Source organism: Ischnura elegans, chromosome 7, assembly GCF_921293095.1.
Source record: "Ischnura elegans chromosome 7, ioIscEleg1.1, whole genome shotgun sequence".
NCBI lineage: Eukaryota > Metazoa > Arthropoda > Insecta > Odonata > Coenagrionidae > Ischnura > Ischnura elegans.
In genome coordinates this window covers 19667347-19685467 of record NC_060252.1, presented here as the reverse complement: position 1 = coordinate 19685467, position 18121 = coordinate 19667347, and the positions used below count along the sequence as shown (strand labels likewise).

Below are 18121 nucleotides of genomic sequence, written 5' to 3'. Positions count from 1 at the left end.
TTTAGCGAAGAACTTTTCTAGTGCAGTTCGCGCTCGAGACTACAACCCCAAAATGCGAAGAATAGGGGAGGCGAAAATTGTGGGAGAGAAAGGAACGGAGGAGGGAAGTGACATGGCGAACGACCAACATAGTGCTTAAGTTCAACCGTGGGTTTCCGAGACAATTCGACTCGAAGAGGAGACGGAACGGAAAGACGGAAGGGAAACCTCAGTTATGACGAAAGGGAAACCTCAGTTATGACAAAAATGTCACATTCCTCATAACGTGATTTTCTCATTAGTTATCAATTAAAAAAACACGAAGTATTCCGCCTACTTTTCATGAGTTGGTGACGTCATTAGTGTTCCATCTCATTCATACGTTCAGAGATAACCGCTAATTGAAGGAAGGAGTCGCTCACTGGAATGTAAATAACTTTGATCCACGTGGAACCGATGCGCAAAACGGAGGAGTTGCGGAGAAGCAGTGGCACGCTCGGCAGGAGTTTGTGACGTCATCAACTTATTCGCGAAAGGGTTAGACTGCCGCTTTTACGTCACGAGAAGAACGTGAATTAGGCGACTCGACGGATCGAAAAACGAAATATCACTGGTCTCTCTATTTTTCAAGCCATATCACAATCGACATTTAAAAAAATTGATGAATGACTCCATTCATTGAAAGTACGGAACTAATTCCAAATTTTCCAACGAACATCGTTAACAAAAGCCCACCAACACCATCCATACATCCACGGCAGCCCGTTTTTCCGATCTCAAAATCGTCCACAATGCAAGGCCTACTAAACAATAATTTGTATTAACGGGAACGTTGGAAAATTGTTGAAATAAAAAAATTAAGCTTGTAGCCTGTAGCAGACATCTTCAAATAAAAATCATTAGCAAACGGCTGCTATTGCTAAAAGAAAAACACAGAAAGAGAAGCAAAAGAAAATGCGCAGGAAACTTTGAATCTGACTCAGACACTGCTATTGATGAGAGAAAGGTTTGTGAAGACGAATTAGAAAGTGAGTTATTTTTAACGGAAATGGGTAAAGAAACCACTTTCTATTAACGAAGACACCGGATAAGAGGGAGAAATGTGGTATCGGTGCAATACTTGTGTATTAAGGGCACATCAAGAATGTTCTAGATGGAACACTCCTGAGGGGTATTTATGTTACATGTGCTTCGGAATTCAAATTTAACTTAAGGTTCTAAAAGCTCATAAACTTATGTAAGCCTATTGGCAGTGCCCTTAAAATTTTCAGCCTTATTTTACCATGGAAAGATATTTTTTTAACCATTGACTTCATATTAAGTCCATATTTCCGTTTACTTTTTTGTGATTTCTTAAATGCGGAATTATTTAATATAATAAACATAAATATTTCAGTTTAACGTGCTTAAGTCATCTAAAATCCTCATAATTCTTATTTTACAACCATTTAGTAGGACATGACATTAGCGACTGCTGTTACCCCAGGATATGGGTAATACAGGTATTTCTGTAACTGAACTGGTTAAAGCACTCGATCGGAAATCGGTGGATCCGGGTTCGAATCTTTGTCAAAGCTAATGATTTTCTCTGTGGACTTTTCGCACAATGTGTGATCTGCGGGTGATATCGTAAAGTTAGCACCGTGGCTATTACCCGTATATTCCCATTTGCTTTAGGTATTTGAATGTATGTGATAATGAAAATGCTGAATAGACTGATTGTCAAAAAATATGGTGACTTCTCTTCGGATAACTTCGATTACTATAAATTCGAATTAATGGTTGAACTATTACCTGATTTTGGTAGGTGATAAGAGTATTAAGATGAAAAAAGGTATCCTACCTGCATGGACGCAATCTCCAGGGTTGGAGCGAGGAGGTGGCCTGGTGTTCTGGCCTGGGAAATGAATTTTAAGTATAAGATTAAATGCAACAGAAGATACAGCAATTTACCGAAGCACCATCACGTATGGCCAAATTGATACTGCTTCATTGATTATTCTCAACCAATATGGGGGCATCCATTAATTACGCGAGGCGTTTAGGGCGATCTAACCGATTCTCAACTAATCTCACGTGCCGGAGAGTGGGGGTGCGGGCAAGTATTACGTAATTTTTTTTCCGCAAGAAACAGTGTACAATTGCGATCTCAGTTATCTTAGAAACTACTTTTAACTGATCTCAAATTGTTATTCTAGTAAACACAACTCAATTAAGCACATATTACCGTATTTACACCGAAAATACGCCTTTAGAACAATCTCTCGTGACATTAGAGGAAAGGGGTGGGGGTCGAGCCAAATACTTATCACGATATCTCACCAACGGGGGATGGTAGGGAGTGTAAAAATCGCCTCACGTAATTAATGGATGGACGCTATGGTGATTTTCCGTTCCTAAAAAAATTAAATCAATGCGTAAATTATATTAGAATATATATACGTGATAGTGATTATATAACCATGTATATATTTGGTGTAAGAATCGATCGCTTCCGCCTCATCATTGTTTTGTCCCAGTTTTTAACTATTTATCACTGTTATTAATATCAAAATCGATGAAAGAATTAAATGTGTAAACCTTACTTGTCTTTAAAAATTATAAAAAGCCTTTTATGAGCAAAATTTCCAAAGGAAGTCGTTAAACCATCTCAAGAATCGAATTTGTCTCTCACAATTCCTGTCATGTAATCTGGCAGTTACGCCTCTAAGCCAATAGTCATAAATTTTATTTGCCAAAAGTTTTACCGTCCATTTTACTACTACCATCGTTTGTCTTCCCTCCCCTTTCCCCCCCTAGAAGCAAAAATCGGATAATCAGTACCTACTGAATTGAAACGAAAGCATTCAAGACATTTTCATTAAACCCACGAAAAATGATATGTATTTGTATAAGATATGTATCTAAAATAAAATTATTTTTTCAAGGAAATAATCTCATAAAGTAATGTCACAACTTGGTTTGCCCCCCGCCCTCTAGACTATGGCTTGCCCCCACCCTCCCCTGGACTATGGCTTGTCCCCCTAGTTATGGTCCTGGGTACGCCTTTGGTACAAAACTATTCGAATCCCGGCTAAGTAAAATATTTTTTTAATGGCGAACTTCATCCTTTGGTGTATTTAACTTTGCACCCGTGCGCGTGACTGCATACAAAGTCACTTGTTTCTGCAGTGCTTTGACATTCGTCGTCGCCGACCAGCGACAAAATAGGGGGTTTTCACTCCTGACAGTGACTAAGTAAGCACGACCCCACGATGTGCCACAGTGTGGACTTGTGACTTCAACATCTTGTTCGAAAAACCCAATGAGGTAATGAGCACACAAACATGACAATAGCGATTCTTTAGTACTTCACGAAATTCACTTTGACGACATTCCAGTGCAATCAGTACATTAAACGGCTTAGTATTTAGTGTACTATGCAAAGCCCTTAGAGGTGGAGCCGAAAATACGAGATGAAGGCCGACATTTGTTGTCAGGATATTAAAAAGGAAATAGTATCAGGTGTATGGCAGGAGTTTCCTAAATAAAAAAAATCCGTAACGTTTTGACGATTGTTATCGATAACAACACGGCTTCAAAGCGGGGAAAATACCATTATCCTGCCTAGTTTAACCCAGTATGCTTGCAATGTTGCTTCTATGTAATATCAATAACGCATTCATTTTAAGCTCTATTAAGGATATGTTTAAACTACGTGGTATTTTATGCTGTATGGTAAATGGCAAAATGTATAGCAGCCAAAATAATTATACAGGTGATTGAACAATCTACGGCCGTTTAACAGTCGAAAGAAAATAAATTCCCCAAGACCGCACTCTTTGCTGAGCAAAAAGGTGGGGGGCTGGGAAGTTAGAAGGATGACAGAGAGGTCCAACAATTTAAATACACAAAAATAAAGCTGAAACACTATGAAACAATCAATCGCATAAGCTCACTCACGCACCTAGAGGATTTGCTCCAAGGAGCAAAGGTCGCAATCACACATACACTCAGGTTTGCACCCCCTCTCATCCTTCCAATTTCCCACCTTTTTGCCCAGCAAATAGTACGGCCTAGGGGAATTTATTTTTTTTCAACAACAATTATAATGATTAAGTAGAAAATTCTCATTTTAAATAAGTGAAAAATAAGTGCAAGGGTTAAGAAACAAAAAGTTTATAGGGACAATAAAAAGAGCATATTTCACATACCTTTGGCTGTTCTTGGCGCCATGTTTGGGGCGGGGAGGACCGAGATGTCATGGTCCTAAAATTAAGGAAATATAAAGGTTAAATTATAGTTTTGAATAGCGTTTACTAGCGTAGTATTTTACTTGATAGGTAGCACATATTATCATTAAGTACTTAAAATTTATAAACGCAATATTACCAACCGACAAATTGTAGATTATATAATAATTACAATATCCATCCAAAATTTGTTATTATTATAAATAATAAATATATCCTTTTAATAATTTGATGAATAATTCGGGGTTCGAATCATATTTCTTTTTAATAATTCTTAACTTAGTCCAACAATTTAAAGCCAATAAATAGTCATCCATGAAATTATTTTATCTCTCTTTTCATATTATTAGATCAAAGTTTTCCGCTGCCATAAAATTATCCTTAAAATATTGTTGCACGCCCACACCCAAAACAGAAAACCGCTGAAGACAATCTAATTCGAAGAATACAGCCGATGCAGATGGACACCGACGAGTTTTGAGAAGCTCGAAATTGACATACGTGGAAAAAATTCCTAGAAAATGCCTGAGAACCAAGAGGTCATAAAGATTATTTTATTTGGAAAAAAAACGCAGCTAGCACTGAGCAGGAATGCAATCCTCGCGTGAACCCTATGCGGATATTATCTTGTCATTAGTGTGTGAATCCATATTCCTTTGCTTGGCTGTGTTTCGCGATCTATCCAGTTTTCACACTCGCCATACTATCGCTGTTCATATCGACGAAATATCTTGTGTCTCAAGTATGGCTATTTGATTCACATCATGTCATGAAAGGATAACCTAGGCATTTACGTGGCCCCTCCGCCCCGTGGATCATACGCTGCCCAAGGGGTCCGGGAAAACTTTTGAAAAATGACATGCCTGGAAATACATTTTGCATCGTTTTTGCATTTTAAATTTAACTTTGAGCTGATGCAGTTATTGAATACCAAAAGTAGGCAATAGTTTAAATTTTTTTTATTTCTCTGAGGGCTTGGGGGTTGTCTATCCTCCTCATTCCCCCCCCCCCCCCATAGTTACACCACTGCGGTAGAATATAATTCACTAAAACTTTGATCGAAGGTTGGTAGATTTTCTTAAAAGAGGCGTTAATGTAGGCTTATGTCCACAAAAAATCATCATGTTCCGGGTTCAAAGTAGTGAGGCATTCACCGAGTTCATATATTGGCGATGGCAGAGATGTTTCAGAGACTGCCTGACCTCTCCTCATCGGAGTGCTCATCGGAGGCCACTTAAAGCTCACAAGGAGACATCGCCAAAGTGATGTTTGGGATCTGGATGTGGATGTTATTTTCTGAAACTATATAGGTAAGGCAGAAAAAGTGTCACGGCTTTCTTCCACATATGCCCGGGTTCGAGAGATGCTCGCTTGTAAAGATTTCGCGCAGCATCACATCCATTGAGTAATCTCCATCTCTCAAATATGGCCATGGCGGTGTGGTCTAGGGCGTTAGTTATTAAACCTGTATAAAGTGTCTAGGGACCGAGTCCCAGTGTCGGAAATAATTTTTCTCTCTTCTAATTTTTGAAATCACCCATTCGTTTTATTTAGTTACTTCACGATTTTTTAAATTTAATATCAATTTTTGACACTTTGACCGTGACACTTTTTCTACCTTACCTATATAGTTTCAGAAAATAACATCCGAATGTAGATCCCGAAAATCACTTTGGCGATGTCTCCTTGTCAGTACTGTCGGATGGAAATTCAAACCGTGGTCTCCTCGGCGCCTTTTGTCAAGATCAGGCTAATGGCAAAAACGAGTTTCTCTCAGCCTTTCTTTCCCCACCCTTCCCTCATGGCGCAAATAATTCAGCTGCAAATGAGGTGGGTGAGACGCCAAGGGGTACAAGTGATTTTTTTTCAGAACAGAGTTTGGTGGAGAAATTAGGTAAAGAAAACAAACGTGATCGACTTGATATTTAGAGGAGCATTTCAATTTCCCCTCGATGTCAGCACAAAACGGAGACTCACTTTTAAGTACCCCTTGGCCATCAAGTTTTTGCTTACTTTTTCTATCACTTCAAGGGCATACCCAGGATCAAAACTAGAGGGGGACATGCCATGGTCGTACAAGTTGTAACAAAGAAAAAGTCAAGGAAACAAAAATAACAGCGCTTTATTAATTTTTAAAATAATTTGATCGAAACAATATTTCTATTTTAATTATATATGTTATATATCAATTTTCTTGAATTAAAAGAAAATTTGTTAAAAAATTTCGATTTGAACTAAATTTACTTTTGCTTCTGGGGGGGGGGGGGGGCAGCTGCCCCCTGCACCCCCTCGCTTGGTACGCCCATGTATCGATTGCTGTACCTAATTCTGTTTAGCACTCGAAGACAGCGGCGCAGCCTGGAATTAAAGTTAGGGGGGGTTTATGCGCAACTAATTCAGGGGGTCTGGGGGTTATAGAATACCCGCCACGAAAGAGGGAGGTGCGGGGGCTCTCCCTCAGAAAAAAAATATGATTAATGGTTCAAAACAGTGAGTTTAAAGGGTTTCTGGGCGATATTTCATGTATCCTTACATTATTCTATGAGTAATATAAATCCAATTAAGTAAATTGGATTTAACTTTAAAATTTCATTTGAGCTCTCGGGTGGGGGGGGGGAGGGGTTTCCCCAAAACCCCCCCGCCACTTCTACGCCACTGCTCGAGGAACCTGATTTGTCATATTGACGGGCAACCTGGCCATTTTGATGATTTAATTAGCACGTTTATGCATTCGAAATTCCTTGAAAATTACATTTTGAATTAAAATAAGCATCGTATCTGCCATAATGATTGACGTGTGGTAAGCTAAGGCAGGCGAGGCAGGAGAGACGTAACCGCTGTACATTTTTAATTTTTAATTTTAAAATTATTTGTAACAAATTACTCAGTTGTATTGAAAAATAAGGAAAAGGTTATGTGTAATGAATTTATCTAATAATTTTAACAGAAACGAAGAAATATTTTAAATGATTACCACACGCTAAAATGACGGATATGGGTCCATCTATGCAGCGACCCCGGTCCTTCTCGAGTTAGAACAAAATCCCACCCCCTACTCTCTCCTTCTCATTCCCTCGACATACAAATCCAATAAACTCGAGGCATGTCAGTGAGAAAAAAGGACAAGAAGTATTCGTCCATCATTGAATTTTGAAGCTGTAGGCCATACTATACTCGCACTGGGGATTGGTCCCACGTCGTAACATTTTGAAGCCCGTGGATTTTACATGTATAGGTTGTGAAAAGCCAAGGGCTTTTGATTTGTTTTAATAAAACATTTCCTAATCCGAAAAAGAAATTCAGGAACCGCTAAATGACATCACCTTTTAAGCAGGCATGGTAAGTGAAACGAAACGAAAATATTCCGTTTCGACCCGGAGGGAAACGAAAATACTAGGCTTAGGTTTATTTTCGTTTCCGCACGAAATTAAAATCACCCAGGGGTTCAGTTTCAACCCGGGACGAAACTTTACTCCCGGCAACGAAACTAAATTAATCAAAACTCCGCTCCTCATAGTTAAGTTTCGATCCCAGAAGTTGAGTGGAGGGGGATAAGAGAGAATAGTTTCGACCCATGAAGTTTGACATGCATGTAGAGAGGTTAAACATATAAACTGCCAGTTTGCGTTCACCGTTCCCCTGTTAGTAGTAAAAATTCGAGTGCACCATGCATTTAATGGCGGTAGCCGAACCTCTACTTCATTCAACCACACTTCGTACTCGGTGTGTGGGTCGAAACTTAACTGTTCGAAGGTGAAGCACGTGTTTCCTCCGGTGCCAAACATTATCTGTGTTTCGTTTCGTCCCAGAGTTTAAGTAAAGTTTCGACCCGAAGTAGTTTCGACTCCGATTTCGTTTCGACCCTGAGCAGGGATGCCGACTTACAAAAAATATTGGGAGGGGGGGGATCTTGCCCCGACAAATTTTATAAGTAGTGAGTTTTAAGTTTTTTAAGCATTTTAGAAGAGTAATATGATCAACATTAGAACCCTGATAACTCGGATCTCGATATTTGGAAATTACGGGGAAAATCGACAAGCCCGACACATTTTTTTCCTCACACACATAACGAATTTTTGAGGGGGCTCAGGCCTCATGGAGTCGGCGCCACTGACCCTGACTTTAGCTCCCCGGGATTAAATTCATTTCGTTTCGTTTCTGCATTCCGCTCCAGGGAACGAAACTATTGAAATTTCACTGGTCTTGCCTATCGTTTCGTTTCACTTGCCATTCCTGCTTTTAAGCAAGACTAGATAAAGAGCTTAATAAAAAGGCTGAATAGTTGGGGCTCGAGAAAAACGTACGGAAATCTATTCCACGGAATCAAATACGACAGCCCTAGTTCTAATCGGGCCCGAGTCCCTGGAGGGAAATATTTCCCGAGGAATACTCGGGCTTGCGCAAAAATATGTCAAAATTGTCCAAAAAATTGTTATTGATCGATCGATTGATTGTTTGCATGCGTTTATTTATCATTGTTCATTTTTTCTTATTGATCTCGCTCTAATAATTTCATTTTTCTCAGCTTCCAGCATTACACATGCGCTATTTTAAAATTTCATTAGTAAACTGGCTGGTTGGGGCGAGTTTAACTCACAGATACAGAAACGATCACGCAAGAGAGATATTTTGCTATACGGATGTTTAGGCATTTGTTGTTTCCAAGAATATTCGAGATAATTCCGGTCGTTTTAATAAATTCTGGTTGGGATTATGCAGTTAAATATCTCTAATAAGCACCTTATTTACTTTTAACATTTTTTTGCCCGCGGCTGGTGATTCAACAACCTCTGCCACACGCCTATAGTGGCGGTTTGCTGTGTAGTTAGTAAATGCAGACTACTTAGCGAACCAACATCAAGAGCTATGAGTTGATAACTGATGGTACCAATGAATGTGTAAGTATTCACGAATTTTATATCTCGATGTGATGGTAATGCATGGTATCCCGTGAGATTGGATAGGGCTGGGGCTCCAAAGTGTTCAAAATACTCATTATTGCCACGCAAAAGATGATTCACTCACCTCTTGATGGAGGCCGGCTGCGGGCCTCAAGCGGGACCGTCTCCATGGGGCCCGGCCGGCGGAAATCGCACCTCCACGGCGAAGGCTGGGTGGCCCGGGTAGACCACCACGACGTCGAGGGGGGCGACTACCTCTACCCTGCGGATGACCCACTGCCCTTCGACTTCCTCCGCAGTAATTCGCAAGTGGAAGTTGAGGTAGCCGATCCCCTCGACGCCTTGAAAGGCCCTCGGCATGTGCCGTGGAGGGTCCTGGCCCACAACTGGGCCAGCATCACCCGCCCCAATATGGTGTCGCTCAAAAAGCCAACCCGGGACGATTTCTTCATCGCCTTCGCCCTCCATCGGCGGATTGGGGGGTGGTGGAATTCCCCTCGCCTCATCCACGGTGCTGAGGCGCTCCGCAACCTCTGCCGATGGAGGGACATCATCCCGGGAGGCCTCCTCGCTCCCTCCGGGCCGATACGCGTCTTGACAGTCGCCCTGCCGTTTTCGCTTGCCTGGAGGGAAATGAAGGATATGAAAGTCCTATAATCTCTATATGAAAACGATCGTCCAAGGGTAGGTGGATGCGAAGAAGGGTAAGGGATGGCCCGTAGGGAGTTACATAGGTCAGGTCAGTGGCGTAACGATGGGGGTGGTATGAGCGGGATAAATTCCTCCACTAAGGGGGATAGATTCCCCCAGCCTCAGAGAAATAAAAAGAATATTTAAAACCATTGACTAGTTTTTCCGTATAATAACTGCATCTGCCGTGAGTTAAATTTTAAGCATAAAATAATGTAAAATGTACTTCCAGGCATGCCATTTTTCACAATGGTATGCCTGGGGGGGAGGTCGCCCCCTCAGGCCTAACCCTTCCCCCACTCCCAATGCATATTCCTAGTTACGTCACTGGGCCAGGCTCTTAAGGATGCGAAAGGGATAAATACGCTACTATGAAGTAAAAAATTTATATCCAGGGGCGTAGTCGGGGTTGGGGTGGGAGAAGTCTCAGGGGGCACGTGCCAACCTACCAAAAGCATTTCATATAAGGAGGATAATATTAACCTATAAAAAAATATATTCTGCTCCACCAATATATTTTAGCAAAAAAAAGTTTCCCGACGACCCATGAATTGCTTAATTTTAACGTCCAAAATAGCATAAAATGTTATTTTTAGAGATAAAAATGTTCAAATATTACCCCCCCGGGTCGTGCCCCCCTAACATATCGTCCTGAATACGCCCCTGGCTATTACAATATACATATTACCATTATTACACAGGACTGCTGGTAGTTCATCAACTAAAATTGAGGAAAGGACACTCTAGCGAGTAATTGATTTTTTAAAATGATTAGTTCAACCTTTCCCACATTCATTTCCAATCAAAAACGAATTTATGAACCTCATATCAATTAAATTGCATGCAAACATACATAATCAGCTAAGAGTTGCAGATTAAATTCCTATTTTATGCATTTCTCGTTGTATGTGACTATCAATTCAATTCAATCAGGTCTCGGGCATAGGTTATCTGCGATTTAAGAACACATTAGGCCTTACTTCTTCTTTGATTAGGATTCTTATTTAATAAGACACTATGGATACGCTTCGTCGCAGAAATTGGCCCTCGCAGAAATTAAGCGAAAGCGATTTCGCATAACGAAGAGAACGAGAGCATGAACTCTGCGCTTCAATTCAGGAAGCACGCCATCGAACCGAACTCATCAGGTTTAAGATCCCGAATATTGTTAAGTTAATTCCGTTCTGAGGGATATTACTCCCAAAATTAAGACTATACGCTACTTTTTGTGCATTAGCCCTCGAAAACTGTCGAATCCTTCGAGGACCGACCAGCCAAGGGATGCATGATGATTATATCCAAGTGGTTGCTAGGCAATATCCTTTCCGCCACGTATTTCAATTAAAATCAGCCAATATTTAGTGGATTTAGGTCTAAAAATACTATCCTACAATGGTTATGACACTTACGGCACAAGCACTGGCCCATGCTGGACTTCAAGTTGCTCAATTAACAGCTTAAAAGCTATTTTCAGTTGTCAAACGTCTGCTCTCGATTGCTCTGAATGCATTCGTATGAGGAATAACAATAGTCCCGTAGTAACGGTTGACGTATGGTTTCGAAAGCATTGTTGCTCCGGAACCGTCGCAGGTGAAGCATTGCAAATGCAATAATGAATTACTACGTGATATGCAACTGAATTTTATTTTCTATTTATGATTACATGATAAATTAAAATTACAACTAAGTGGCCAATTCATACGTTTTTTAGTGCTTCTAAACATATGAACGGCATTGAAATGTGTTGATGATTTATTTATTTTTTCATTTTACAACGGTCTATTATCGAAAACTATGGATAGTGGAAATTGTAGAAAAGACTGCCGTTATATCGTTAGTTGCTCAAGCGGTAAGTGTGAGTATTCTTTACATGTTCCGTCTTGTACTGAAATTTTCAAGACAAGGTTGAGATCCCTTTCCAATTTAAGAGCGCAACGTAATGAATTGGGCATATCCCAGACAGCACACTGGTAACGGTATACATATACCGTAAGTATACCAGGTGTATACTGTTTCCTTGAGAAACTGTATACATGTTTTAGATTCTAAGTATACATAAACAGTATCCTGAAGCGTATACGTATACAGAATTCGAAAGGTATCTGTATACCTTTCATATACTGTATACGTATGTGCTACATATGGAAACAGTATCTGAGAGGTATATGTATACCTTTCATATACTGTTTCCATATGTAATCTCAGTGGCGGATGCATATGGGAGGCGCGCCCCACAACCCTTTCCTGGCCGCCCGCATAACCAAACATTGCAGGACTACAATTTTAACTTTTTTATGTCATAAGATGGCTTTGTATTTCATGTGCGTATAATCAGTTCAAATAACACTTTCTTAAACTTTGCATGCGACTTGATTATTTTTTTAGGATAAAAGCAAAGGTTGGTCAAGATATCTTTTGCGCCCCCCTCTAGAGTTTTTTTCTGTATCCGCTACTGTGTAGCCATTAGTAAACAATTAGTGCCCTTTAAAGGTTACTCTGTCCGTATACTATTTCCATATGTAGCCTTCAGTATACACAGCGTCCTTTCCAATGGGCTAAAACCTTTCCGTTACTTGCGTGCTCCTATGACCCCAAGAGCTACACTGACAGGAATAAATCTAAATTACCTCAGGAAGGGCCACTCACGCCAAATATGTGGAAGGGTAGGAGCCAGACGAATGGTAGTCCACGTGATGGTGTCACGTGAAAAACACTGTTGGAATTTAGTTGGAAAACCTTACCAGCTAACTCTTCCCTGAAAACATGGAGTGGGACCTGTTCGCAAAGGGCAGGTGTCATTCACGGCAGCGAGGTTGGCAAAGCAAATAATTACGTTTGTACATGTATATTCATTCTTTGTAAAGGTATCGGCTCGAGCCGCTACTCTCTTCTTATTCTCCTTCTGGTTTCATTGGATAAAGACGTCGTCTCATTTAATATCTTTAAACTGATTCATCAGTGAATTTATTTTCCCCGGTTGGCTTCAGGCAGCCCTGGCAAAAATGAAGGAGGCTGATAACGGTGCTGGAGAGTTTTTTATCATTTCTATTCGGAACACCCAAGAACGCCGTCCGCCTGGGTTATTAAGAAATGCAGATTAATTTAAAAAATCAATTAACTGCCTTAAGATGTAAAAAATCCTGCCATGAAAAGTCCCTATTTTCATAAAGAAAAATGCTCTTCGAAATGTGATTTCAATCGTGCTTTTTTATCTACTGAGGCGATGAAACAAAAAATATATTTTTCAGTGGAATTTATTCCTCAAGTCATAACGCGAAACTTAATTTTTTTGAATGCCAAGATTTGGACTCCCGCCCGTGATTTCGATAGTGGATTCCGTCGATAGTCGATTCCACCAGTAGTCGATTTCCACAGATATAGACTTAGACCATATAAGAACTAGACCCGCGATTCCCCACCCCTACCCATGTCTCGCCGTGTGGCCAACTCAGAGTAAGGATATATTTCCTCTGAGGTGGCCAACATCTCCCCTCCGCTCCCTTCCTTCCCCTCCCACTTTTAAAGCGGCGTGACGTCACTGTTGGGACGCTCATCGTCGTAGCGCATGGCTACGAATGGGGATTCACTGTATCACTGCGGTATTTTGACCATTTTCTTCGCGATTTTTCAATTAAAAGTACTAATATTTATTGCGTTATGTACGAGAAGTATTCTCTCAGCCATGGTTGGATTGGTGAACTTACAATTAATGAACAGTGGCATTTTTCGGCATTGGCAGCGACGAAAAAATATTGTGGCAGTAAAATGAAGACGAAACCCTTTGTAAACTTCCGCAGATTTTTTTCTTATCTCGTTAGCGATCTAGCATCATTCGGAACATCGTTATAAAAACATGAAATCTTGTACAAAAGTTGTAAACGGGGGGAATTTTAGAGAGGAAAAGGGTCATGGTGTAAAGCCGGTCGTCCACGAAGTAACGCGGCAACGCCTTCGCATATAGTAATTTTTAAACGGTCAATTATGCGATGCAAATTGAGCTGCGCGCTAGCGCTACTAAAAAGGGATGTCAACAAATCAGCATTCATATTATTTAGGTAAGTAATTTCATAAATGCATAATTTTTTACTTAGCAGACAGCTCTCGTGTTATATATATTTTGCGATGGTGGAAAAAGGTGTAGCGCCGGCTTTGCAAGTGACACCTACGATTTACGTACGCTACGGAAAATTCTGGGAATAAATAATACCTATTAACATATTTATAATTAAAAAGAAAGAGAGGATTGGATTAAAATAATTTTAAAAATAAATGTGCTATATAACAATCAATTATATTTAATATATTGAATAACTTATTAAATATTTTTATGTAATTTTGTACGTATGTACTTACAGAGTTTTCAATTAAATTTTTTTAAACAATTTACGACATAATTTAATTTTTGATATTCTTGTCACAATACGTAAGAAAAGAGGATGTGGATTCAAAGATCATCTAAGAAGTGAATCTCATTTTATTAAATAATCCAGACGCGATTACTCTGTGAAATTTGTCAAGAATGTGTGAAATGTAACGGATAAATTTCTATTTTTCACGGCAGTATGATATTTCGAAGCACTTGGAGACGCAAGACCATAAAAGATATTTAAATACTGCTCTATCTTCCTCCAAAATACAGAAATTTTAAGTAAAAACAATTTATGAAAACGAAGAAAAGAAACTAGCATTAGCAGAAGGATGTATTTCCATTCTATTTTTTATAGTCATTCCTTCAGATCTAAGGTCTGTACATCACAAGTTATCAAATCGGTTTTGCAGCGCACATGATACATAAGGCCGTTCAAACAGCTGCTGTTTTGTTGCCCGCAGATGTGGAAAATATTGTCATTAAAATATATTTCTATTTCTACATTACACTGTGCGTCTTCAAATGCTGAACGGATTTTGTGAAAATGCGTAAGTCGCATGTATAAGAAAATACTTGGTTACTTTAAAACGCGCTAGTTACCTCTTTCGTCAGCTTTAGATAGAATTTTCAATTTATACCACACCATAAATTCCTACTTTCTATATCAGGCTTAATGGCCTAGAATTGTAGAAGAGAGTTTTGAAAAAGAATCCTCAAATTTAGCTAGAGTTTAAAAACAAACAATCACCTTTTTTAAAATGCTATTGAAGTTATTGAGGGAGATAAAATTTTGGTAATCGAAGTAGCGAATGAAGTTTAAAATATCTGAATCAAAAGCGGCCAGAAAGTCAAAGCGGTCGGCTAAAATCTCTATGACCTTTGACCCCCATTATGACTTTCGGAGGTCAAAATAAATTGTTGTACGGATGAATGAACTGCGTAACCGACTTTGGGACCCTTCAAAACCTATGGTTTGACACGTTGGTTGTCATGATGGCCAGACATTTAACTCTATGACCTTTGACCCCCATTGAGACCTCGGTGGTCAACAAATCAACAATACGGATCTATTAATTGAAAAATCGTCTTTGGCACCCTTGAAAACATATGGTTCGAAACCTGGGTGTCACGATGGCCGGACGTTTACCTCTATGGCCTTTGACCTCCGTATTAACCTTGAGGTCAATTAGTGAATAATACGGGTATTTGGACAATACCAATGACTTGGGTGCCCTATAAAATCCATGGATCGACACCTTTGTTGGTATGCTATTCTTTTTGCCACCCTTATGACCTTGACGGTGACCTTACTGTGTCAAAGGTTGAATTTTCGTAAATTAAAGTGTTTTTTTCGGGTTTCTTAAGTCCGAAAACCCAAGAATTGACATTTTGGTCAATGAAATTTAGACATTTTTCAATCTCAATTTTTTACATTAAAACCACATAAGGCAAATTAAAATTTTTGGTTTGGACCCACATTGTGAGGTCAAAAGGTCAAAATTGTAAAAATGTTGCTTAAACTCCTTTCCCCATAAGTGTGCCAATTTTCATGAATATTGCTCGATGCAAAGTTACTAAAATTATGGGTCAAAAATGACACACGACCGTTGGGACTGTCTTAATATTCATTTTCTAGGAATGTCACCGTTAGGTTAATCTACTAGTAATAAGCAATATTTCTAAAATAATTTTGCCTTTTTATGGACCCCTCCCTTCATCCTTTGTGAGATATCGTGGGATTTTGCTCCACGCCTTCTTTTTAATCTCACGTAGGATTTTTCAAAATGCGTATTTTCAGTGTAAATACGTTAATCTAGGCTTCATTGTGCTGGGCTTATAAATAAAACGATTTGTTTAATTATTTTTATTGAAGATAACCGAGATCGCAATAAACTGGTTTTTGCGGAAAAAATTACGTGGTACTTGCCAGGACCCCTTCTTTTTACCTAGAGGGGGTGAAGCCATGGTCTAGGGGGAGGAAAGCCATGGTCTAGGGGGGGAAGCCATGTTCTAGGAGGGGGGGGGTAAGCCAAGTTGAGACATTTTAGCATGGAAAAGATGAATGAAACCAACATTATAAGAACATTATTACAGCGCTTTATTAGTTTATGAGATCATTTCCTTGAAAAAATAGTTTTATTTCAGTTACTTAACTTATACTAATACATATCATTTTTCGTTGGTTTGAAGAAAAATTTGTTGAATACTTTCGTTTCAATTCAGTTCTGATTTTGCTTAAAGACTTTTGCGATTTTTGCTTCTAGGGAGACAGCTGCTCCCCCTGGCCTTCGCTGGGTACGCCCATGTTTACATATGGCATTCTTAATCAATTTATTTAATACGATCGCTTCTCGCTTTATCTTGATTTATTTAGCTTTTTGCGCACAGTCAAGGCTATAAAATGCCTTAGTTCATCGTAAAAATATATTTATTAAGTGTATAATCATTTTTCGTGCCCAATATCGTCACTTTTCAGCGGCTTTGCAGCGAATGAGCGTTAAAATATCTCAAGCGCGCATACGGAATATCGTCTGCAGTCCCAACCGTGACGTCACGTTCCCTCATCCCACTCACTTCCCCGCCGTGCGATGTTGGCCACAGCGTACCGCCCGAATGGCAGGTCTACTTACTTAAATGGTCTAAGTCAGTAGACTAAAACAATTGAAGGGTGAAATGTTTTTAGAGCTGTTTTGCCGGCAGTGTCTTTCGTTAGAATAGGGTAGTTTCCTTCATCAAAGAAAACAAAAGGCAATAATTGCGATTCGTTACCCACCATTAGTGTATTCATAATATACAAATTATTTCGTATTAGAAATACCGGTGTAGACGAATGGCAATGGTCCATTTTTATCGTCATTTGAAAAGGGCCAGATTGGCGCCCATGCGATGCCACTCCACGTGACGCACAGGAACCTAGTTTCTATAGGAGAAGATGGGAGTTATACGTCGTCTGAGGTTACCATTGCATGCATGAGGCGCAGAGCTCAGGGAAACATGTCTTAATAATCACTTATTAAAACTGGCTAAGGTCGGAAAGTTTTCCTCGTTTGATAAGGTAATTATAATCCTTATTTAAGCCAAGCGCTACCAGGCGGCAGGGCACTAGGCTACCCGCTGGCAGCCTGCGACGTATCAGCGCTAAGCCTCGCCTCAAGGTCACCTCACCGGGCGGAGGGGGAACCAGAAATACGACGTACGGAGAGATTTCCCATCATTCCTACTAACGCGTCGCGTTTTCGCGCGCTTGAAATTTTTCACTTTTCATTTAATCGCGAAAAATAGATATTATCATTTAAAAATCTAAAAGCGTGAGATACGTACTCCAGGAGTAATAATCTTTCGATTAAGGCAATAAAAAAATAATAGGAAACCACCCTATTAGTTTGATCATGCATGTGCATACTTAATTGTGGAAAGTAAGTATTCTGCTTAAAAAATAACTTCGTTCTGTTACTGTTGCTGGATAGAATAACTTATTTCATCAATTTATTTGAATCACCTACGTTTAAAGCAACGCAAGGAACTTAATTATAATTTTTTCTTTTGTTATAAATTTTGTATTCGGAAGATGGTGTTTATATTGATTCACAATCATACCAACTAATATTTTGTTTTATTAATGAATCGAATTATTTTCAGCTCAAACCCAAAGTTTACCTACTTGTAGATACTTACCTACATGCAGGAAGAGTCTCAATACATGTGTGGTTACTTACACTGCAGTGTACCAACGCATTTATTTCTATGAGCCTTATTTGTGGATAACCAGTTACATTTTCTGCCTAATAGGTCCAGTTTCATGATAAATTTCACTATGGAACTTTATTTATTTTTAATTATCTAGACGTAAGAGCTCAGTACCTCACCTTTGTTACAGTTTCATGTAGTTATTAACTAGATTTATTAATTGGGAGAGCGTTGGTTGATTTTATAATTTTTCTTATACACTG

The 18121-nt window shown here is 39.4% G+C and overlaps 1 protein-coding gene across 1 annotated transcript; it reads right to left on the bottom strand.

The window, feature by feature from the left end:
* Window positions 1-1808: 1808 nt before the first annotated feature.
* LOC124162809 lies at window positions 1809-11297 on the bottom strand. The gene is made up of 4 exons (XM_046539470.1): window positions 11212-11297; window positions 9237-9735; window positions 4173-4227; window positions 1809-1876 (listed from the first exon to the last, which is right to left on the bottom strand). Exons 1-2 carry the CDS (start codon window positions 11228-11230, stop codon window positions 9263-9265), a joined length of 492 nt encoding a protein of 163 aa, XP_046395426.1. The 5' UTR covers window positions 11231-11297; the 3' UTR covers window positions 1809-1876; window positions 4173-4227; window positions 9237-9262.
* Window positions 11298-18121: the final 6824 nt, after the last annotated feature.